General features: G+C 38.7%; 1 protein-coding gene across 1 annotated transcript in view; it reads left to right on the forward strand.

The window, feature by feature from the left end:
• The window catches only part of arhgef12a (Rho guanine nucleotide exchange factor (GEF) 12a), a 52,716-nt gene that overhangs the window by 12,015 nt on the left and 15,217 nt on the right, over positions 1–25,484 (forward strand). The window contains 21 exon segments of the mRNA XM_051862326.1: positions 8,537–8,631; positions 11,956–12,012; positions 13,755–13,853; positions 14,794–14,843; positions 15,051–15,108; positions 15,189–15,300; positions 15,302–15,362; positions 15,516–15,590; positions 16,078–16,188; positions 17,040–17,147; positions 17,287–17,415; positions 17,498–17,596; positions 17,677–17,787; positions 19,485–19,583; positions 20,068–20,110; positions 21,602–21,707; positions 21,811–21,936; positions 22,525–22,557; positions 23,142–23,259; positions 24,376–24,475; positions 25,192–25,407. Of these exon segments, the coding sequence (XP_051718286.1) occupies positions 8,537–8,631; positions 11,956–12,012; positions 13,755–13,853; positions 14,794–14,843; positions 15,051–15,108; positions 15,189–15,300; positions 15,302–15,362; positions 15,516–15,590; positions 16,078–16,188; positions 17,040–17,147; positions 17,287–17,415; positions 17,498–17,596; positions 17,677–17,787; positions 19,485–19,583; positions 20,068–20,110; positions 21,602–21,707; positions 21,811–21,936; positions 22,525–22,557; positions 23,142–23,259; positions 24,376–24,475; positions 25,192–25,407 (2,006 nt within the window).

Consider the following 25,484-nt stretch of genomic DNA (forward strand, 5'->3'; position numbering starts at 1 on the left):
ACAATCTAGCGTGAAGAAATGCACATCCTCCAGCCCTGTCAGGACGGGTGATTGAGTTTATTGGAGCAGAAAAGGAAAATCTCCCCAGGCCGCTGCCGCTCAGCCACCCTCCCCGTTCCTCATTGTGATGTCACATGGGGGAGGGGCCGGTCATTTCAGAGGCCCAACTTGGCCCATGTCATCTGACATTACCTCAAATGACACTTCCACATCCAGCTACCTTTTCATTTAATTTCTCTTTTGCTCTCACTTCCCATTATTACCCTGACTGTATCTGTGTGTGTGTGTGTGTGCATGCTCACAAGCACACTTGTTTGATCATGTCATTACTCAGTCATCACTGTTTAATGGGTTTTAACAGCTGATGTTTGGAGCAAATGCGGGCTCCTGTTAGAGCCAGTTGGTGCGCTTGGGGCCATAAAGACTCTGCCTCTTCTATCCATCCGCAAAGCATTTGTCCTCTTCTTATTTGCTTAGATGCTTCCTGGATTTGCTTATTCATTTTGGTTCATAATGGCCATAGATGCAGCCTTTTATTTATTAAATGATTTTATTGTTATTCTGTGAAAAGACATTTGCAATGTTTATTTTTCTGTTGGCTTCAGCTTCAGTTATTTCCACTGACACAAGCAGCTAAAATTTGACAGATCTGCAAACGAAACCATACCCGCCTGGAGTGGGTGATTTTGTCCCTTATAGAGACAAAGGCAAGTTCCCCATTTGGCATTTTAAAGAGAAGTAAAAGGCTATAGTGTACATTTATTAGGTTACTATGTGTGTCCATGTGATTTTTTTTTTTTTTGGCTAGAGTAGACTTTCTTATAACACTGTATGCGAATCAGTTCAAGTAATGTTTTTTTTTTTTTTATACATACACACATACACACTACCAGTCAAAAGTTTGGACACACCCTCTCATTTAATGTTTTTTCTTTATTTTCATGACTATTTACATTGTAGATTCTCACTGAAGACATCAAAACTATGAATGAACACATATAGAATTATGTAGTAAACAAAAAAGTGTGAAATGACTGAAAACATGTTTTATATTTTAGATTCTTCAAAATAGCCACCCTTTGCTTTGATTACTGCTTTACACACTTTTGGCATTCTCTCGATGAGCTTCATGAGGTAGTCACCTGAAATGGTTTTCCAACAGTCTTGAAGGAGTTCCCAGAGATGCTGAGCACTTGTTGGCCCTTTTGCCTTCACTTTGCGGTCCATCTCATCCCAAACCATCTCGATTGGGTTTAGGTCAGGTGACTGTGGAGGCCTGGTCATCTGGCGCAGCACTCCATCACTCTCCTTCTTGGTCAAATAGCCCTTACACAGCCTGGTGGTGTGTTTGGGGTCATTGTCCTGTTGAAAAATAAATGATGGTCCAACTAAATGCAAACCAGATGGGATGGCATGTCACTGCAGGATGCTGTGGTAGCCATGCTGGTTCAGTGTGCCTTCAATTTTGAATAAATCCCCAACAGTGTCACCAGAAAAGCACCCCCACACGATCACACCTCCTCCTCCATGCATGTAGAGACCATCCGTTCACCTTTTCTGCGTCCCACAAAGACACGGCGGGTGGAACCAAAGATCTCAAATTTGGACTCATCAGAACAAAGCACAGATTTCCACTGGTCTAATGTCCATTCCTTGTGTTTCTTGGCCCAAACAAATCTCTTCTGCTTGTTGCTTTTCCTTAGTAGTGTTTTTTTAGCAGCTATTTGACCATAAAGGCCTGATTCGCGCAGTCTCCTCTGAACAGTTGATGTAGAGATGTGTCTGCTACTAGAACTGTGTGGCATTAATCTGGGCTCTGATCTGAGGTGCTGTTAACTTGCGAATTCTGAGGCTGATGACTCGGATGAACTTATCCTCAGCAGCAGAGGTGACTCTTGGTCTTCCTTTCCTGGGGCGGTCCTCATGTGAGCCAGTTTCGTCGTAGCACTTGATGGTTTTTGCAACTGCATTTGGGGACACATTCAAAGTTTTTGCAATTTTCCGGACTGACTGACCTTCAGTTCTTAAAGTAATGATGGACTGTCGTTTCTCTTTACTTAGCTGATTGGTTCTTGCCATAATATGAATTCTAATAGTTGTCAAATAGGGCTGTCATCTGTGTACCAACCTGACTTCTGCACAACACAACTGATGGTCCCAACCCCAAGCAAGAAATTCCACAAATGAACCCTGACAAGGCACACCTGTGAAGTGAAAATCATTTCAGGTGACTACATCATGAAGCTCACTGAGAGAAGGCCAAGGGTTTGCAGCGCTGTCAACAAAGCAAAGGGTGGCTACTTTGAGGAATCTAAAATATGAAACATATCTAGAGTTATTTCACACTTTTTTGTTTACTACATAATTCCATATGTGTTCATTCATAGTTTTGATGTCTTCAGTGAGAATCTACAATGTAAATGGTCATGAAAATAAAGAAAAAACATTAAATGAGAGGGTGTGTCCAAACTTTTGACTGATATATATATATATATATATATATGCAAAGGACCACATAGTTGTGAAGCAAAGTAACTAACTCTCTTTTAACTATTTGAAAAATTAATGTTTTCACTTGTTTATACACATGTCCTGAAACATCAGGTCATTCGGTACAACCGCTAAAAAAACATGGAAAATGTTGTAATATTGTCATTTTGTTAGCTTTTCTAGCTAGCTAGATATCAGTCTGTTAGCATTGTTTGAAAAATATTGTCATTCGGTATAACCAAAAGTGTCATTCTGTAAAACCGAAATTTTGGTTAAACCGAATGACTTTTTTAGTGACACATTTTGTCCAACTTGTAAAAAATGACAAAAGCAGTGTTAATTGATTATAAAAAAACACGTAATCTCATTGTTAACATTTAATAAACCTTCAAAATGAATGATCTCCATTGTTTTTTTACACTTTTAAAAACCTTATTCGTCAATGACCCATATATAACTTCATGACAGATATGAATTCCAAAACCTTTGCTAGAAAATCATGACATAAAATGACATCCTATAATTTGTGTATATTTTTTTGACCATCTTTGTGACCCAGATGACTTTACTTTTGTGACAAATGTAATTATAGTTAAAGATAAACGATAATACGAATAAAACTGCATAAATGAACAATTCAACCCCACCACAATGTTAACATATGATTCTTATATTAATGCAGAAGATATGTACTTAAGTTGCGAATCAAAATGATCTTCTGTGATAACTGAAATCATTCTGTGTATTTTAATTTATGTCGAACCGAAACATTACTTTATTACAAGGCTATATTGTGAGTCCTAGTCCTGTGGTGTCTTGAGTATTGCCGTCTGTCCCTTGTGTCAGGTCGCTGGTCTGACACAGACAGACTTCTGCTGAAACACATACATGACCATTTAGAGCAGTGTGGCCGCATTCATGTTGGTGATGTCATGAGTTGGAGCACAGAGGTCCTCTAGACCACACTGGATACAAACAGCATGTGCTTTTTCTCCTGCACAGTCACTGTTCCTTCTCTCTCTCTCTCTCTCTCTCTCTCTCTCTCTCTCTCTCTCTCTCTCTCTCTCTCTGCCAGCCCAGCACTCACTTGTTTTTTCCTCCAGTGCTCTAGCCAGCGCTGATATCATCCTCCAGCTCTCTTCACCCCCTATCTTCCTGCCAGCCTGCCCACCACGACCTTAGCATGACACCATCACATGCATGCACATAAAGCATGCACTCAAGAAATCTGTGAGCTAAAAAGTGTGGAAAAGACGGGACGACATAGCAAAAGAGCCATGTTGTTTTTCACCCCACAATTCCTTTGAGTGGTTTCTGACAAACACGTCTTTCAGAGTTGAGTAATTGGAGTGTCCCTCATCCAGGCCTTTCTGGCTTCTTGTGGATAGGTTTTCCATTATTACACAAAACCTCATTTGAGCAGAGAACCCACCCCCTTCACCCCACTAAACCTCTGTTCCCTTGCCATTCTTGCACTTCCTTTAGCCTTCCAACTCCTTTCCATTATCACCTCCTTCTCCAGGAGTGAAGATGCCCTCCCTTGCATCAGACATTGCCCTCCTACATTTTCAAACTTCTGACTCTACAGAGGCTAGACCAGTTGGAGACAAGCTATAAAATTCCCATATTAAAACTTTTATGCATACATGAGGTCGTAAGCACAAATAGCAGTATTCGTATGTGTACTATCAGCATGCATGATACATTATGGAGAGAATAACATGTAAAAGGTATGATTATTGGCTGCTTTGGTTGTTTGGATTTACTTTTCCATTCCTCCTCTTTAGCGGGAGTTTTTTAGCTGAGTAGACCATGGAACGTTTTACAGGCACTTTCATAAATGGCCCATTCAGTTCCCTCAAACTGCTCTCAAAAGGATCCTGTGTCGCTACAGAGAGCTCTGATACAAGCAGCGGCATGCTACATAACAGCCCCTGCTCGAAGACTTAAGAACTATATGATTGTTTTGACCATTTTCATAGGGATAATTCACCTGGAAATGAACATTCTGTCGCTTACTCACATTCATGTTGTTCTGAAGGTCCTGTATTTGGGTTTTTCCAGGGTCAGAAATGGTCTTTGGAGGTGGCAGATGAACATGGTCATCCACAAACACAGTACAAAGTACCCTACCCCTGTGAGCCCTGTACTTTCAGTAAATCCAAAATAAATGCAAAGGAAACATTTGTAATATTAACTTCTATTTATTCATGAAATAAAAATGATCACTGTCAGAACAGATCACAAAAAAATGCTTAGAACTATTTTAATATTTAAAAGTCTGTACATTTATTTGTAAAAAGTCACTGAAAGTTTGTTTGAAAAGTTAGTAATAAAATGAACAGCACATTACATAGAAAAAGTGGCAGGTCCATTATTTTGCATTTACACTCCAAGACTTAATGCACAGATCATTTGATATACCGTTTGTTTTGTTCCGTACATTGCTATGGTTATCACTGTCATTCGGATTCAATCATACATTTAAATTCGGTTGTCAATCCATAAACTTTGCAATGTGTAGTTAGCAGCATGAAAGCTATATATTATATACAGAAAGTGAGCAAAGGTCGCTGCAATTATTATTACCGAAGCTGTTAATTACTTCAGTTCAATGCAAGGTACACAAAGTAGGACTTTCGTGAGAACTCCCTTTATAATCAATGAAGCTGTCTAATGAAGCATGTTTCAAACTTTGTTGGTTTTAATGAAAGGAGTCACAAGCGTGAACAAAAAATTTTGCCGTTTTGAGCAGTGTTGCATGGATTCTGACTAACTTAAACACATCTGATTGGCCATTGCATTCATGCACTCAACAGATACGTCTGTGTTTGGTTACAAAGCTCAACGCTGCAAGAACATGTTGTAAATAGAAATCTTTGATGCTCTTCACAGAGTGCTTACACAGACACTCACAGGAGCATTTTAAAGCAGCTGGTTGTCAGCGGGAGGTATCGTCATATTAAATGATTGAATAAATCTTTGCCGGGACAAAGATTAATTCGTAACTGTTGATCCGGTTCACAAACTGAACTGATTCGTTTACAAATCCAACTCTCTGACTCAGTGATTCATGCTCAGCAGTTAGTTAGCTCACTTGAGGGGAAAATTATCAGTGAATAATGACTTAATTCTTCAAATTATAATTTTTTTGTGTTCCAAGGAAGAAGGTATTGGAAGTTTGGAACAATATGACGTGGAGTAAATTATACATTTTCAGTTTTTCGAAAGAACTGCCCTTTTAAGTGGATTCAGGCTTTCTGATTTGGGTCTCGGTCATTCTAATCTCCTTCTACGTTTTTGACTGGTAATTCAAACTTGTAATTTCAGTGGTTATTAGCTCTCATGTTAAATTCATGATGGGTTGTGCTTTGTGAAACAGTGGATATTTTTATTTTACATGTTGTTTTGATTTACACATGACAGTTGGCGTAAATGTGGAAATTGTGGTCCCTATGGGGAGTGGGAACAGGATTGCTTATATTGGCCTGTGCTGGCATTCAAGGTTAATTTTATTAATTGAGTTTAAATTGAAAAAGTCAGTGATTGACGGCTGTTCTCTCATTAGACTTATCTAGTTTACCAGCGGTGACAAATTGCCTTGCGTAATCTACCGTCCTCATAAAGGGTGGGCTAATCCCAGCGAGTCCTTTCCATTACTTCGCTGCAGTGTTAATTTCACAGTTAGCTGACCTCTGAAGCAATCTTCGAAAAGTTAGTTAAGCATTCATACTATTATTCCCAGTGTTCAGAGCAACCCTGCAAATGTCTTACACTTCACTTTAAGGGTATAGATTCAACTCTCTCTTATACTGTCCTGTAATTAACCGGCTGTTTGGCTGACCCGCAGATTGAGTTCAAAATCGATGAGCTGTCAGGCTGACAGACAAATGTGATGTTTAGCTGACCCTCCATCGTTTAAAATGCTGAAGTGATTGTTTTGTGTGGATGTTTCTCATTGAGCACATTATGTTCAGTCAGTTTGGTGGTCTGCAGGGTCCATGGGTCAAGCGCGCGAGACCAGGTGAAGGAAATGGCAGCGGGCTGTAAGTACAGTGACTCTCAGTCAGACAGGCCTACAAAGGGCTTCTTCAGCACTGTGTCCCATCACTGGCTGGCCTAGAGAACAGAGGTTTCTCACACAGCCTGTGAGTGGGAAGCAGAGCACTGTTAAACACACTCACCCCACCTTACCTCACCTTACTGCCGAGGCTACTTTTAGACCTGCAGTCATACTGCTGTACGCAGGCTTTTCCACTTGCTCTTCTGATAAAGAACCAGCAGGACTCATGCGGAGCCTCTTAATTGATGTGTGTAATGAATAGGGCTAGCGCGGTGTGGCACATCTGCTGTCCTAGCAGGAAGTTAACAAAGCAAAAGCACACAGCAAGATAAAACTACTCAACACTACACAATACACGGTGCCATCAGTCATAGCACTTAAAGCTGGTTGAAGATGAGTTCTTTAAAGGGTTAGTTCACCCAAAAATGAAATTATGTCATAAATTACTCACCCTCTTGTCATTCTATACCCATAAGACCTTCGTTCATCTTCAGAACACAAATTAAGATATTTTTGATAAAATCCGATGGCTCAGTGAGGCCTGCATCGCCAGCAATAACACTCCCTTTTTCAATGCCTATAAAGCTACTAAAAACATATTTAAAACAGTTCATGTGACTACAGTGGCTCAACCTTAATATTATAAAGTGATGAGAATACTTTTGTGCACCAAAAATAACAAAATAGTGACTTTATTCCACAATATCTAGTGATGGGCGATTTCAAAACACTGCTTCATGAAGCTTTGAAGCTTTATAAATCATTTGTTTCGAATCAGTGATTTAGAGCGCCAAAATCCCATGATTTCAGTAAACAAGGCTTTGTTACGTCATAAGTGTTTTGAAACTTTGAAACTTTTTCACGTGACTCTGGCAGTTTGATATGTGTTCCGAACCACTGATTCGAAACAAATGATTCGTCAAGGTTCGAAGCTTCATGAAGCAGTGTTTTGAAATTGTCCATCACTAGATATTGTTGAATAAAGTCGCTATTTTGTTATTTTTGGTGCACAAAAAGTATTCTAGTCACTTTATAGTATTAAGGTTGAACCACTGTAGTCACATGAACTATTTTAAATATGTTTTTAGTAGCTTTCTGGGCATTGAAAAAGGGAGTGTTAGGGTCCGTTCACATATCACGTCTTTTGCGCGCACAAATTCGTTATTTCAAATGTAGCCGCGCGGCAGGGGTGCTCATAATGGAAGCAATTCTGAAAAGTTGAGAATCTCGATGCGCCTGGAAAACGCACCGTATGCGCGTCAAAAAAATTCTCAACTTTTCAGAATGCCGCAAGCGCACCACAGGTCATGTGACTAGAACCAACCAATCAGCTATGGCCTTTCCGTAACAAAACTGAAAGCTCAGCCGAACAGCTGATCATAGCTGTACAGGGTGGGTTTTATTTCTCATCTCCATCAATATATCTAGTAGTAAAGCTAATGCAAGGGCTAGAAATCAATTAATCCTTTGCTGATACTTCCTCGTCATCGTGGAGAGTGCAATTCTTGGTTGCATAGCAACGACAGACGCCATGGGAGCGCAAACACTTGTAGAAAGGAGGAGAAAGCGCCTCGGTCACGCTTTCCGGCGTTTTTAGGCGCGGTATGTGAACGGCCCCTTATTGCTGGCGATGCAGGCCTCACTTAGCCATTGGATTTTATCAAAAATATCTTAATTTGTGTTCTGAAGATGAACGAAGGTCTTACGGGTGTGGAACGACATGAGGGTGAGTAATTAATGACATAATTTTCATTTTTGGTTGAACTAACCCTTTAATGTTGTTGCTGATATCTAGAGAGCAGGGTGGCCAGTATAATGCTGATAAATGCATATTACAATTTTATGATGGCATTTAAGACATGCATAATCATTGAAGTTAAATGAGCACTTGTTTTACAACTTTTTTATTGTTATATTTTTGTTGCAGGGTGTTAATGTGATTCATTGACCTTGTACATTGATTTCTCCTGTTTGTGTTTGCAGAACCAGTAGCATTCTCAGCAGAGACCACCCTCCCGACAAGAGGGCCAAAAGCGATAAGCTGCCCGGTACCCCTACACATGAGTTTGACCCTACAGGCAAGTGACGACGCGCACTTTCTTTCATAATTGCCTTTCACACTTTTCACACTTTCTTTCTCTACTCATACAAAATAGTAGTGTTTAGCTGCACTAAGGAGTGTCCTAACTGCTCGTGTGCGTGTGGTGTGGACCAAAGCACACTGCTTCTCTCACACAGGTCTCTTCAGACTCTAAAATGGAAACAGTTTCCTCCGCACACAGCACAGATGGAAGGCTGTGCCTGTCCACTAACTGCAGTGGAACGGCTTTAAACAGCGGCATGATTCATACTTGCTGACCATAAACGATGCACATGTTCCTGGCCCCACTTTTGGCAGTTGAAAGACATTGTCAGTGTGTTTTTCTTTCAAGTTGTGCCTCTGTTTTTCCTCTCAGCTGCTGGTGAGAGTAGAGAAGGAAAAGCAGTCCTGTGCATGGCCGTTAATGTGAGGTTTATGGTGAAGAACAATGTGATAATCGTATCGATTAAAATACGATTCACATCGTTTGGAATGAGAGATGTTTTCCTGTTCGTCTGAAAGTCGGTTGTGTGCCTGAATGAGATAATGGCAGAATTTTCTCAGGGGTCTTTTCAAAGATTTCTGAGCTATTCTGAAGCAGTTTTCACAAGTGCATAGTTTTATTGATTGCGTTTTGTTCTGACGTAAATGTCTCACTTTCACATATGAGTTAGAGGGAATAGTGGTGAATAGAGGATGTGATGCATGTTTATTGTGGATGTTCCTCTGGTGTTGGACTCTCCTCATCTGATGCATGACTAAAACACCTTAACCACAGTGTCCTCTAGGGCTGGGCGATATAGCTAAAAATATGAAAAAAAAAATCATTCTTTTGACAATATCTGATACTGTCTTTGTTCTGAATAATTTTTTCTCATAATTTTATTTTTTTTTTTTTTCAGTCAAAGAAACCATAATTTTGACCAAACAGTCATTGTTGTCAAGTGCAAAGTGTTTAATGCAAAAAAGAAGTATATAACATTATGTAACATAAAATAATAATAAACAGTAGTATTTACATACATATATTTTTTGTAAAAATGGTTACCTCAGAATAAGGTTTGTAGTTAACACAAGCTCAAGATATTTTTACGTTTTATTCTAAAACATAAAATCTATCAGTAATACCCTACTCATGATTATTATTATTATTATTATTATTTTTTTTTTTTTTAAAGCTTTTACTTGTCTTGAAAAAGGCAGTTGCTAACAAGTGGCTTCATGAGACGGCGGAAGTTGTCAGAATCAGGGACATTTAGTGCCATCGGACCGAAACGGGAAAACTCATCTAATCACGTTTTTACAGCCTCACGCTCTTGCAAACTATTCTAACTCAAACTTTCCAACTTGTAGATTTTAAATAAAGACTAAAAGAGGTGTCGAAGCTTAAATGGTTGTGAAGTTGAAGTCATTCAACTGTGTTCTTTGATTATAGCCAAACTTTAGCCTTTTACTTCTGGGAAATTGTTTAGGCTACGAATTTATAAAAGTTGTTTATATGTAAAGATTATCTTGATAAGCAAAACTTATCAGAAAAAGAATTTGAAACTTTTGTTGGTCACAGGGACAATTTTCAGCAATAAGCCAAAAATAAGGGAAATCCTATTGGGTTTTTGTCAAGGGACCCAGGGTGATGCTAACTTCCGGGTTGGCCTGAAAAAAATATATCATCACTGAAACACTATTGCAGTGGAAATCTTGAAATGTTTAATGGAAGTGAATTGAACTTACAAACATAAAGAAATGTCAACATTTAGACAGTCAAATTTCGAGGCCAAACAAAATTATTTATTTAGTAAATAAAAATTGCATTAAAATCAATGCAGTATTTACAATGTTGCTCAAAGGGTTAGTTCACCCAAAAATGAAAATTTCGTCATTAATTACTCACCCTCATGTCATTCTACACCCGTAAGACCTTCGTTCATCTTCTGAACACAAATTAAAATATTTTTGATCAAATCCGATGGTTCAGTGAGGCCTGCATTGCCAGCAAGTTAATTTACACTTTCAGATGCCCAGAAAGCTACTAAAGACATATTTAAAACAGTTCATGTGACTACAGTGGTTCAACCTTAATGTTATGAAGCGACGAGAATGATTTTTTTTTTTTTTTTTTTTTTTGGCACACAAAAAGTAAAGTTCAAACTTTTGAATCTTTTGTTTCGAATCAGTGGTTCGGAGCATGTATCAAACCGCCAAAGTCACGCCCCCCAGTGGTGAACAATTGAAATTTCAAAACACTTATGATGTAATGAAGCCTCCTTTACTGAAATCACGTGACTTTGGCAGTTTGATACATTCTCCAAACCACTGATTGAAAACAAAAGATTCATAAATCTTCAAAGCTTCATGAAGCAGTGTTTTGAAATCGCCCATTACTAGATATTTTTGAATAAAGTTGTTATTTTGCACAAAAAGTATTCTTGTCGCTTCATAACATTATGGTAGAACCACTGTAGTCACATGAACTGTTTTAAATATGTCTTTAGTAGCTTTCTGGGCATTTGAAAGTGTTAATTATCTTGCTGTCAATAGAGGCCTCACTGAGCCATCGGATTTGATCAAAAATATCTTAATTTGTGTTCTGAAGATAAACGAAGGTCTTACAGGTTTGGAACGCCAAAGGGTGAGTAATTAATGACAGAATTTTCATTTTTGGGTGAACTAACCTGTTAATTTTAAATTTCCAGCAAAAATAATCTGAGAATATATTAGCCTATGATATATCGCCCAACCCTAATGTCTTTCCATTATTCCTTTAGGAGTGTCTGAGAAGTGTGGCTCTTTTGTGTGATAAATTTCAGCCCAGAGTTGTATATCCTTACTTAAAGATGGAAACAATTGTTATAAATCTTATATATCCTGTTAAACAATACCACTGATTTCATTTTTATGAGAAATTTGAGTAGGTCTGGCTAATCAGATCCACAATTTTCTCTCGTGTTATGAGTAACTTTGATTAACCATATTTTAAGGTGTGTCATTGCGTAACTACTTTTGAGAATGTAATCTCTCGTTAAAGCACACTTTACCCCAAACTGGGGTGATTATATCTGCATTTGTGCCGATCATTAATTTCTGGCTTAACACCTGGGGACCTTAATACCTGAACACCTTATTAATCATTTCAGGGGGAGACACTTTGTTAATATGTAAGACCTTGGGGAATTCACTGCTTATGAATAGACAACAACCCACTCCAAAACAGCCACACTTTGTGTATTTGTGCCATTGCTCATTTTTTCATTTGAGTCCTCTCTCTGTGTCCTCTGTGATGTGTGCGTGTGTGTCCTGTGTATCATGATGTTGTGTTGCTCAGATGTGCTGGTGCAGAAGAGTGGATTTGTAGTGGCTGACAGGAGACCTGAGTCTTGTGGTAAGATGATCGCACTGTTGCTGTGTTTCTAGCTCTCTTTCCTCCTGATAGAGAGATTCTTCTCTCGCACTGAAGTTCAAGTGTTATCAGCATTTATTTAAGTTCAGCTTTTCCGCTGAGTTGATTTTGGGCTGTGTGTGTATTGGACAATAACAGATAACATTATTCTTGATGGCTCAGAGAGAGTCTGAATGCTCAGTTTAAAGACCAAATTTCATTCAAGGTTATTTGTATAGCACTTTACTCAATAAATATTGTTTCAAATGCGTCACAGAAAATGCTTGTTTCAATGATACAAGAATTATGAGGTATTGTTTCTGTTTGGTGATTGACTTTTACTTAAATTACATTGAAGGGTATTCATAAGTTAAGAAGTTATTTGATCAAAAATACATTAAAACTGTCAAAGCTGAATTTTCAGCATCATTACTCCAGTCTTCAGTGTCACATGATCCTTTAGAAATCATTCTAATATGCTGATTTGGTGCTCAAGAAACACATTTCCTTTTTATCGTCATGAAAATGGTTATTTGTTTGTTAATATTTTTGTGGAAACCATTGCTTTTTTCATGATTCTTTGAACAGAAAGTTAAGAACAGCATTAATTTGAAATAGAAATCTTTTGTGATATTAATTTTATTCAATTTTAATGCATCCTTGTTGAATAAAAGTACTAATTTCTTTAACAAAGATCATACTGACACCAAACTTTTTATAACAATGCATAATATACAATTATGTAAATTAAGTGAACAGTTAATTTAACATTGAAACCATTATTTAAAACCTTTGGGCAGAATGTAATTTTGTTTAATTTAATTCTCATAAAAGAGAAACTATTATGTGTTAAAATTGTATGACTCTGTTCAAAGTTAAATTCAGTATTTCAACTCAAGTCATGACAATGTAAATCCAGTAACTTATACATGACACATGCTAGGATACCAGGAAGATAAGTGACATAACGATACATAAAGCACAGTTTATAAGGAGAAAACTCGGCCAACGTTGCAAGTTCATTTAGAAAAACTATTTTTATTGAATAATTTGTGAAAAGCTTCACAGAAGCTTCATATTTCTGCTTTAAACCCTTCAGTCATCCAATAGACTGAAGTGCATTACTGAACTGTTTTTACAAATGAGGGACCACATTTTTTTTCCCTGTGGTAATCGACAGCCTACTGCAGACACTGATGATAGAGCTCAAGTCATATTTATAACTTTTCTTTTCTTTTTTTAAATAAATGAAGGTATTTCACAAAGGACATCTTGAAGACATAGATGTAGATTTTTCTCTGTGACTTTTTGATCGGTTTACATTGCAGTTCATATTCATTTCTGTGATTTTTAGTACTGCAGTTTTTGTATTCATATCTGATTGGATGAGCTATCAGTTTCAAATGCAGGCCCATCACTCATGCTTGCAGCATTAGATGACCGTGATAACCCACACCTCCACAGCGCTATCATTTCCTGTATCTGTCCATTACTCTGGGACGCTGGCTAGATTTTAATTGGACTGTGAGATTGATGCGTACTTTATGCGTTACTTTATGTCTATGACTGTCTGCACTTACTTGCACTGTCATTTCGATCAGGTATTGGAGTTATTGTTACTGTAATCTGTTTTGATAGGCCTCTCCTGGTGAATACTTCAAATAAAGACATTGACAGTCCAGTAAAATCAGTTTCGTAGCTCCCTTCTTATAATACTTTCTCTCTTGTTCTCTCCCTCCCTCCAGGGCTGGTTCAGAGATGTGTGATCATTCAGAAAGATGAGAACGGCTTTGGGCTGACCGTCAGTGGGGACAACCCTGTTTTCGTACAACTCGTCAAACAGGGTAAGACGCCAGTCTAAGATGCCTATCTTTCTTATCATCAGGTCCTGTGGGCATCTGTCGCAGAGACTCTCCCCTCCCCAGGCTGATATGACTTGACTGCAGGTCAAAAATGGAGCTGATGTGCTCTGACCAGGGCCAATTAGAGAACACATAAAGCATCGCAAAGGAGGCTGCATACACATTGAATAAAGTAGAAGGAACTATAAACAATCCAATAGACCTTAGTCAGGGTCTATGGGATCTTTTAATTTGAGCAAAATGAAAATGAGGCTGTGAGGGACTGTAGTACAGTCTTTTCAATGGACTGTACTGTTGTTTAACAACATGACAATTGTTCAGCTTTTTCCACAAAAATGTCAGTAGACAAAACTCCATAAAACAGTTTTGAGAGTTGTGAAATTTAATTGTGAAAATGACAGAATGCATGACTTTATAAAGGCTGTAAGTCTATCCCAAACACCTTTGTTTTCATATAAGTAAATTTCAATACGCTGCCTACCCTGACTAAGGTCTATAAGCTTTGTGTGCAAAAACTATTTTATTTTATTTTATTTTTTATTTTTGTATCTCAGTCTGAATGGTGCTCCTTTAGGATGCAATGCTCAATATTCTCTGGAACTGTGTCCTAATACCATCGTAATTGCTCAGTTTTCTAAAAGTTTACCACTTTGTTCACATTGTAGGGAACACGTCAACTTGTCTGTAAGAGACAGTGAATGCTCGAATGCACAAAATGGAGGTTTCATCATTTGCAAAATGACAGTAAAAACCAATTTGTGTGCAGTGTAAATGGAGCACATAAACCACATAGCAATTTGCTAAAAACCACTCAGAACCCCTTTAGCAACCTTGTAGCAGCGCTCTGGCAGCCACCCACCACACTGGATAACACTTTCATAATCATCGTAAAACTTCATAATCATTTTCTGTCTTTCGGTAGATGGAGCTGCCATGCGTGCAGGTGTTCAGACGGGGGACAGGATCATTAAGGTGAGACACTTACAGATACAAGGTTATTATATGGAGCTGCCCACCCCTTCTCTCTCTTCACCACTGCATTTCTGCATCTGTCTATTCTGCCACCTGCTGGTCGCAAAATGACCTAATGTTTGTGTCTGTGTAGAAGGAGAACTCGCATGTATATGTTTGTATAGTTAGAGTTTAATGCATTTTGAATGCTGTTCTCCTCTGCTTTAGGTGAACGGGACCTTGGTGACACAATCAAACCATGTGGAAGTGGTGAATTTAATCAAATGTGAGTATAAACCATATGCTTAGTTAAAGATGAACACCTCATGGTTCCACCGCTGACCCAAATTCATTTGTTCTTCACAGCCGGTTCTTACGTGGCCCTCACAGTATTAGGCCGACCTCCGGGGTTGCCCCAGATCCCCCTCTCTGAGGTAAATGTGGGTCTCGGGTCACCAGGGGTGTTTCGAGGACCCTTTTGTTACATCTCCCAATTCTTACAATGCAGTGGAACGCACCTCCTCTCCCCTTGTACCATGGGTAAGCACCCCATACCTTCTTTGTTGTCTTGTTTTTCATTTTTGTGTTTATTTGTTGTCAGTTTACTTCCTCATATCTCTCCTCCAATTAAATTACGTATTCAATATTTATTGTTTGCTCCTCCTTGTCATATCTCAACCCAACCCTACGTAGGAAGAGAACAGTGCTTCACACAACCAAAGATTGGACAACAAGAGGATGGTGTCTAAGGAGCAACAGTACATACAGGTCAGAATCTAAATATCAGACTTAAAACTACTGGTTTAAAGTAGACACATAGGCTATTTTCAATTTCATTTAGTGTGCCTGTCAGTAAAGTGTTACAGTTACAGAGCTGTATTGTTGCAGTATGACTTAAGTTGATAAGAATGAGGCCTTTCCTGTTGGGAGGTAATTTAGGCTCCAGTATAGCTGATAAGTGAGAGGGCAGTCCTATGCTCCTCCCACTATGTTTCGCCACAGTGTAGTTTTACCACCTTGTAAACACAGATCTGTCATTCTGATTTTCCTGGAGAGCGACATAGAAGTAGACCTTTATAGTATAATAAATATAAGCTTTGAGTACAGAGCAGAGCAGTTGTTAGATTGAATTTGTCTTTTGCCTTTTGACTGGAGTGTAAGAGGTCTGATTATATAGAATATAAAAATGTATGAAAATTTAACTGGAGTGTAAGAGGCCTGATTATACAGTATATGAAAATTTCTCATTCTTTAGGGACTAAGGGAGGACTACAGCAGAACTCCTACAGCCAAACCACTACGGGATATCCAGGAAGCCAAGAAGCACATTCCACATCAGCAGGGCCAGCTCAATAGGGCTACACATGTATGACATTTGTGACCAGTTTCAATGATATTCACATTCTAAACATCACCAACACACTGTTTAGGGTCGTAGTTGACCAATATGAATATAGATATATATTCAGATTTATTTGAAATTGAAGCTTGAACTTACTAAAAGAGTGAAATGTTGCTGTTTGAGCATGAAAAAGTCTTCAAAGTTACAACAAAGCACTCCAAAGGGAGTTATTCTCTATATCAGCAAGCACTGTATCTGAAATCCCTGAAACGCCTTGTTTGTAGTCTCGAGTTTTCTTCTGGGAATGTACACATCACAGTATCCTTCATTTAATGGCATACACAAAATTGGTGTGAGGCCTGGTTGAGTTGTGTAAGTAATGTGTTGAAATTCGCGGTTATGGTAAGGGGTGTGACATTTCCGAAACACACTCGAAGCTGTTGACCAGTCACAACACACTGGTCCAGCCGACCAATCAGAGCAGATTGCACTTTTTTGGAAGGAGAGGCTTTATAGAGACAGGAACTAAACAAAACATTACTGACAGACTGGGAAGAGAGGTGCTACAATAATGTAAAATATGTGAAGAAATATATATATATTTTATTTTTTTAGATTCTAGCATGAAAGCCTATTCTAGTAGACCCCCAAAAACGAAAGAAAAAAAAAAACTTTGAAAATTGGTTTAATAGCTTAAAAAAATTATAGTTCCCATTATAGTAATTTGTTACCAGAATATAGGTTGTTAAAAGGCTGGATGGTGATAGTTATGCTAATCTATTGGTTTGATCGATATATCACTTGAAGACTTTTTGGAAGACAATGATAAAATATCGTGAATATTGTTGAATAATGCCATAAATCTGTGCTTTTAGGAGGGTCTGTGTCTCAGGAACAGTGAAGATGGCTATTGGGTGGATGAGGATCAATATAAGGGAGATTTTAGCCCGGAGGGTTTCTGGAGTGGAAGTTCAGTATCAGCTGTAAGTGTACTATACGCTCTCTTTCTTTGAGATATCTTCACTGATCTCAGTTAAACAGTGGCACTTATCATGAGTATACTCAGTAGCTCTTGTTTCTTCCTTCCCTGTGGTGTAATTAATTGTGTATATGGTGTGACAGGTTCAGCGCCAGTTCTGTCCGGCCTCTCCAGAGAGCCAAAGGGACTCCAACTGTTCCAGTCCAAAGAGCACCCCCAGAGACAGCCTCAACTCCTGCCCGTCCCCTGAGGTCGAGGACGGCTCTGACCTGGTGAGAACCATTGCTTTTGACAGACCTTACCGTCTGATTTCAGATCAGCAGAATTGTCACATCTCTCTACTTCCTGCCATAGGATTCTCGTTTCCAGTCCTCCATAGGGAGCCCACCCTCCCGCCTGGCTTCGGAAATCATTGCTGCTGAAGATGATGACTTTGACACAGAGCAAGAGCAGGTATTCTCAGTTCCTTTCCCTCAGTGTAGAAACCTTGATCTTGGTCACCTGACTCTCTAAACTGATCTGATGTGTTCCAGGTGAATGGCCAGTGCAGCTGCTTCCAAAGTATCGAGCTGCTCAAGACTCGCCCCGCTCATCTTGCCGCCTTCCTGCACCATGTTATCTCCCAGTTTGACCCTGCGCCTCTGGTGAGTTCCAGCAGTAATTAGCAGTGCTTGCTAAGGCAGGCAAGACTATTGCTATTGGTCATGCTTTTCTAAGCAATCAGATTCATGGTATCGCCTGACAGACAATAAAACGGACGAAGAATCTAGGGCTGCCCCCGACTAAAGATTTTTCTAGTCGAGTAGTAGTTGTTCATTTAAGCCATTAGTTGACTAATCGCATGTTTATATTAATTGAATTACTTAAATGTGTACTGAGGAGAATACTAAACAATAATGAGCCTTTAATATATATGCTTTATATATATCCTATTCCCCGCTTAATCGCACACATAAAGCTTGCCGCAAAGCACCAGCAAAAATAATGATTATGAATATTTCGGGGGAAAAAATAGCAAGGGGACATTTTAATTATTTATAAACTAGTGTTTTCTGAGTCTGTGTCAGAGCGTATTTCTTTTCGATTTGAATTGGTTCATTTAAAAGTAGACATTTCAAGCTTTCTATATATATATATATATATATTTGTCACGTCTGTGAGGCAAGTAGCCTATAAGCTGAGTTTCGGTTCATTTTTGAGATGTGCATTCTGTTTATTTTCTTTATTTTACAAAGGCACAAGGTTTTCTTGTTATTGTGAGTTTAAATAAAAGTAGACCATTGAAGTTTCGAATGATGTATTACTCTTATCTATATGACCAAAAATGACGCAGTATTTCAAGTTGTTTCCACTGTTTTCAGGAAAAATGCAAGTGATCGCACCAGGGCCTTCATGTCATGCAGTACTTTAGCTTCCACTGTCCACACAAACACTTGGATATGCGCCTAATAATAGCGCACATTTATCTAGGTTAACGTTAAAATGAGCAGCCATGTAAAGTTGCTACTTGCATGTTTCAGATGATAAGCCATATTTGAGGTCGATGGATGATAGCCGAAAGTTTGGATTTCTTGCCCAACATACTGTAATTACTACAAGGACTCGCCATTAACAATCTGTCCCTCAGGGACTGCATGACTTTGCCACAAGTTTTTTTTTTTTTTCTGCAACTAACCGACTAATACAATTTTGGTCGACTAAGCCTCTTCTAGTCGACTAACGTTTAGCAAATGGATGTTTCACCATGGAGTATGCTTTTCATGAACGGAGGATCCAAATCTTCACATTCATCACACAAAAAAAAGTGTAAAAACCGGGAAAGCATGGCATATGCAATGTTCTTTTGAAGTCTTCATGTCACAGCCTCTGATGTAACAAGCTGCACAATGAATGACGAAATACACCACTCAAAAATCCCATCTGATCATTCAGGCTAAGATTCACTGACAAAAATCTGAATTAAATCTGATTTCAAACCACCTTTGAAGGATTACATATGTTTTTTTCCTATTCAGACCACAAAAAAATTAGATTATCAATTATTATTATTATCAGTGTTGAAACTGTGATGCTTTTGTTTTCGGGATTCTTTGATGAATGAAGTTCAAAAGAGCAGCATTTATTTGAAATAGAAATCTTTTGTGACATGTCTTTGCTGTCACTTTTGATCAAATCCATGCATCCTTGCTGAATAAAAGTAAAAATCTTCCCGACCCCAAAATTTTGAAACGTTTTGTATATTGGTGGTATTAACTATCAGTAATGTTTTCAATTTGAATCAGTCAAATTCACAAATCTGTCTCGCTACTTCTCGCTCACTGAATCCCACTTCCCCCCACAGCTTTGCTACCTGTACGCTGACCTCTACAAACAGACTAACTCCAAAGAAATGCGCCGCATCTTCATGGACTTCTTGACGTTCTTCATAGACCGGGGGGCAGTAAGTGGAGCTTTTCACGCCTCATCCCTTCTCGCTCTAACCTGTCATTGTCTGTGTTGTCTTGGTGTCATTTGGTCTGCGGGCATGTTGAGGCAAAAGCCTGGATCCACCCAGATCAACCTTGCCTTTTGTCCCAAGAGGTGTGTGGAGGGTTACTCCTTTCCCAGCACCCTCAGGGTCAGGAAGCAAACGCTCTCTCAGACAACCTTTTACCTCCACGGTCATCGCATGTTGTTGTTCTCAAACTCAGTGTTAGATTGTGAGTGGGTGCAAGTCTTCCCTGCAGCAAACTTTGTTCTCTTTCTGCCAGATGGATGGGTAGTTCATTTGGAAAATCGTACTTTTTTTTTTCCCAGAGCTCAGCTGTTTTGTTACCTTGTTATTTTAGTGTTTGTAGTTGTTTTGCAGGCAAATAAATAAATAAATAAATAAACTACTTCTTTTGTCAGAAACCCTATTTTAATTTATTATTTTCGTTCAACAGAATTTGAAGGTCGCTGTGCCTGAATCCATCTCCACTGAGCTCGGTAAGCACAGTTAATTTTAGAAGCGTCTTAATGGAAGCACAAAACTCATTCTCACCCTCGCAGTGTTGTTTCAACAGTCGTGTTTCTGTGTTCATTTCAACATCCAACCACATAATCATTTCTCAGCCCTCGGTGGGAAACCTGCAATTGTTCTGAAGGCACAAATCCTGTTTAACATTCATGTTGACTCTCCATGTAATTATGGATTTAGCATCTGAAGCACTTGGTCACTCTGACCGTGTGTCATGTTGACATTGCTTGAAGAGACAACATGTTTAGTGATGACTGCCCTCTGTATGGCCCAAATGAGCTGTTTCCTGTTGTTTACTAATCATAAACGGGTGTGTTCGTGTGCCGTGTATTTGTGAGAAATGTTTTTGTTTATGTACCTAGCTGTAGGTTGGGGACATTCGAGGATGTCCTCAATAGGAAAATCGATTCATAAATAATGCAAATACATTTATTTTTACATTTATAAAAATGTAACAAGTTTTCTTTTAGGGTTACTCTAAAGCAATTATAATGAAGTTTTATATAAAAAAAAAAATGTAAGTATCATTTGACCCCATTTAGATAGCTTAGTAGATGTGTATGTGGGCTGATTTGTCCTTAAAAGACTGTAAAAACCTGACATTGCCTAGATTATTGGACAAGCTAAGAATCTGCATGAGTACAGTGGCTCAATTAACTTGCTAGATGATGCTTTGATTAAAATGTAAAAATGCGAAACTAAAAACAGTAAACATGTAACGGTGATGATACATGGGGCAACTTTTTGAGCAGTGTTGCTGGGCAATGTTGCCATCAGCCTGGTGAGACACAGAGCAACTAATCAGGGCATTGGAAAGTTGGCAGCAACCAATCTAATGGAGCAAATCTATTGCCATCCCAAATTTCAATTTCAAATATTTTCTTCATTTTTATTAAATATAAATGCCTTTCCGATCGATACGTGATGGGAAAAGGGAGAAGGGCGAGTTTGGCAAAAGGTGGATATGAACCCAGGTCGAAAGCGTCGAAAGCTACTTTTGCATGCCATACTCCCTACGCCATTGCAGACGTTAATTGAAGCTCGTCTTTTTAGCATTTAACTAAAAATATTCTATGACTAAATTACAGCCTAGGTGCATAAAATTGGACATCTGTTGGTTTTTTAGCATTAAATGAGGTAAATTCCCTGTTTTGGTTTGACACATGACAACTTACCAGCGTAAAAAGATAAAGTTCATGCTCCTTTTCTTCACTCCACTGCCGCTGAGAGGCCACCGTCTTGTTTGAAATTTTTCTGAAATCTCCAAGCCGGTCACGTGATCGGCTGCTAGCATTCTGATTGGAGGATCTCAAAAAATTGCCCACAGCCTATCTAAAGTACCCAGATAGAAATTTGTTGCTCATTCTCAATGGGAAAGTGCCCAAGCAACATTGCTCAAAAAGTTGCCCCGTGTATCATCACGTTAAGATTACTCTTTATTTTTGTGTATGTGTTGTCAGAGCGGCGGAGACCAGAGCTGATTCCTGAGGAATTACACAGGCAGTATATACAGACAATGCAGGAAATGCTCCTTCCTGATGTTCAGAGAAACTTGGAGGACTTCAGGTCAGGAATATAGACTTTCACCATCAGAGCTAACCTGTGATCCACATTGTTCTCATTCAGATTGACAGTAACACCTACAAAACATCTGCATCCACTCTTACAGGCAGAAGCGCAGTATGGGTTTGACCCTGGCTGATGTAGAGCTGTCTCGCCTGGACTCTGAACAGCTGGCTGTAGAGAGAGAGAGATCCTGTGCTGAAAACATCCTCTCCAAGATAGATGACATTCTGTGAGAATCTCACACATTCTGTGTGAATCACTCCACATTTGGGCTGGGTGAAATATTGAATAGTAATGATAAATGTCCAGTGATTTTACTGACGGTATTCAACAAGTATGCTTTTTATTTGACCATAAAGTTTCTTTAAGATCATGACATTAGATTAGTTTTGTGATCTTTCATAGTATTGATGGGACAGCTGTTAATAATGTGTCTAATTAAATCTCGCAAAAACGTTAATTTGAACCAATGACATTTATTCATAAATATGTTAAATAGCAAATATTATATGTATGTCAAATTAATATTTTGTGTTCAGTTAAAATGGGATAATTTCACAGTGAGGCTTTTTTTTTTTTTTTTTTTTTTTTTTTTTTTTTACATAATCTGCTGACTATACCCTTTCCTATAGCATTGCCGCACCCCAACTCCAACTCCATAACTCCAGGCCCCCCCAGTTTTGAACCACTGCTTTAGCCCTTTTATTTATTAATTTCAGAGCAAATACATAAATATATATCATCCAGCCCTACTCCACATACTCAAGATTGCCTCCTCAATGGCTGTCCTCCAACTTTACACGTGTCTCTCTTTCAGGTCGAGTTCACAACCCACAGAAGAGGAGAAATGGTGAGGCTTTTTCATGTTTTCCTCTGGCAAACCTCATCCATAATGATCGACAATAAAGACATTAAAGATGAGGGTTATTTGATCGTGCGTAAAGACGTTGCATTGGATTTGTTTGTAAATTGTCAGCCTGGGGTGCCAGCGCACTGACACTTGACACAAATGCAAGATGCCGCAGAACAGAGCGACTTAATGAGATTTCTAATCTTCATGCATTTCCTAGTCCTCATTTACCATAATGTAGGCAAACATATTTGAGATGCCATATGGAAACACCACAAGCCTGTATGATTTATGAATGTACAGGACATATGTGAGAAGATAGATGGGGAACTTGTGTGCGTGTCCATGTGAGTTTTGTGACATATGGCAGAAGGCACAATAAGATAGGAGTCATGTGGAACAGAAGGAGTTGGCCACATGGAGCCAACAGAACTCAACAGGCACAACACAACCCTCAGAGACTCAAATCTAAATTAGGAATTAAAATACTTTGATACTCAACGCTGTGCTCTAGTTACCGAAGTTGGACAAGGAGTGAGAAAAGAGTCAAATTCATCCCTAAAACTGAGTTTTGTCTCTTCCAGCACCACGATACAGTATGTGATCTTCATGTACATGAAGCATCTGGGAGTGCGGGTGAAAGAGCAACGAAACCTGGAGTCCAAACGAGTTCGAATTAATTTCCTTCCTTCCAAACTGAGGGTATATGCTCGTACCGTTTCCATCTGCCTCATATTTTTTCACTTTTCAGCCACATTAACTTTGTTCCAAAACCTAGTCAGCTGCCTTGCTAAGGGAACATCCTAGCAGAAACTCATTTGACTAGTTTGGAGCGCTCTACGTACAATAGTTTGACATAAGTATAGTTTTGCGTTAGCATGTTAATCAAATAAACAGAAATAGATAACACAAACACATATTAGGTCTAAAAAATAATTGTAAAATGAAAACGATCCACACAATACATCTATAATGAACATTTTTCTCAGATGTATTGTTTAATTTAGCTTGTTTTGTAAATGATATATCCAATGCTGTCTTAGAAATTGGCTAAAAGCAGGTGTCTTAGGCGGCATATGCATTTTTGTAAGAAAAATATCCATATTTAAAACTTTATTAACTATAATAAGTAGCTTCTGGTAGACGGCCGTGCGCATCGATTTGCGGCGGAAGAGTAACCTCTGACCTGACGCATGAAGCAATGACGAACGCCTAAGTGCAAAGGATACAGCAAAGCACGGTCACGAATTAGAAGTCTAAAACGAGAAATTTTAAAGAGAAATGTCAGAGGATTTTGATATAAGAGAAGAGGAGCTTGAGTTCGTTGCCCAGCCTTATTTGTTTGAACCGCGAGGGGCGTCTAAGATTACGATACTCCTACATCCTACATCATACACTGCGTCAGGGGTTACTCTTGTGGCACAAGTTGACTTGCGCAGTATGTGTATGTTCGTCTGCCGGAAGTTAATTATTTTAGATGTTAAAGTTTTAAATATGGATAATTTTCTTACAAAAACCCATTCACTGCCATTATAATGTTTGGAAGAGCCAGGATATTTTTAAATATATCTCCTATTGTGTTTGTATGAAAGAAGATAGACCTAGGACGGCTTGAGGGTGAGTAAATCATGGGATAATTTTCATTTTTGGGTGAAATATCCCTTTAAGTTACCTTTGTGTCCAGAGCAAGCTTATGATGTCTTGAAATGCTGCCCCTGTAGGCAGTTTACTAGGTTTTGGAACAGAGCAATTATCTTCTCAGTCTTACCATGGCAAAGCCGTTACCCTGAGGATTGTTGTTTTATCCTTCCTGAACAGAAAAGCAAAACAGAAAAGGAAGGGGAGGAGAAACTGAAAAGACCTCGCTTCCCCATCCGGGTTCCCCCGCGGTGGCCCAGTCGCATCGATTCGGTACCGTGTAAGTCTAACGAAATGTTCTACAACCCGCAGCTATTGAAGACACTTTTTTTTTTTCCTTAAGACTTTGAACTTTTTTTTTTTAATCCATCATTAATTATTGGCTGGTTTGAGAAAATGTACCAGACATATTATATATACTTTGTTTACCAGTCACAAAACTGTCCTTTATATTATTTAATTAAAAACAGGTATTTTAGGTTATTTAACACACTAACATGTTGAAACTCTGTCTACTCTGTTTTAATATGTTCAAGCTATACAGGTAAACTGAATTAAACTAAAATGAGAACACAAATGTCAGTCATACATTATTTGTTGGGTCCCTTTTGTGAATATCCATATTTCACATTCTACAATATTTTATATATATATATATATATATATATATATATATATATATATATATATATAATCATATAATATATATATATCATATGATATATATATATATATATATCATATAATATATATATTATTCAATATATAAAGACTTTAAAATACATGCAGCCTTGGTGAGCATAAGTGATTTTCAAAAACATAACCTCTTACTGACCACAAACTTTTGAACAGTAGTGTAGTTAATGCTAGGCCTGAAAGCTTGCGATTTCTGGCTATTTTTAAACGCTGAAGACCTGCCCTCATTTTGCTTTCCTTCCTCTGGGTGGTGAAAGATTCATATTGATGCTGAATCTTGTTTGGTGTGTGTTTGAGCAGCTGGGAGGGCCGGGGACAACATCAAGCAAAGGCCTCTGAAACAGATGTCTCAGCCAGCGATGGGTGGGTCAGACTTGATAGAGGGTGGACGTCTGCGGGGCAGTCAGTCGAGTGAGGGCTCAGACCTCTTACAGAGCCCGGGGTTGATCACCTCTCCCCCCTTCAATACCTCTTACAGCTCACCAACAGACCCCTCTGTCAGGGACCCAGAGTTTAGTGAGTACAGCATCTCATTCATCTGAGCAATCGTTCCTTTCATATCCTGGGCATGCTGTCTGAGACTGCCTCTTCTG

This window comes from Ctenopharyngodon idella, chromosome 15 (assembly GCF_019924925.1).
Source record: "Ctenopharyngodon idella isolate HZGC_01 chromosome 15, HZGC01, whole genome shotgun sequence".
Classification (NCBI taxonomy): domain Eukaryota; kingdom Metazoa; phylum Chordata; class Actinopteri; order Cypriniformes; family Xenocyprididae; genus Ctenopharyngodon; species Ctenopharyngodon idella.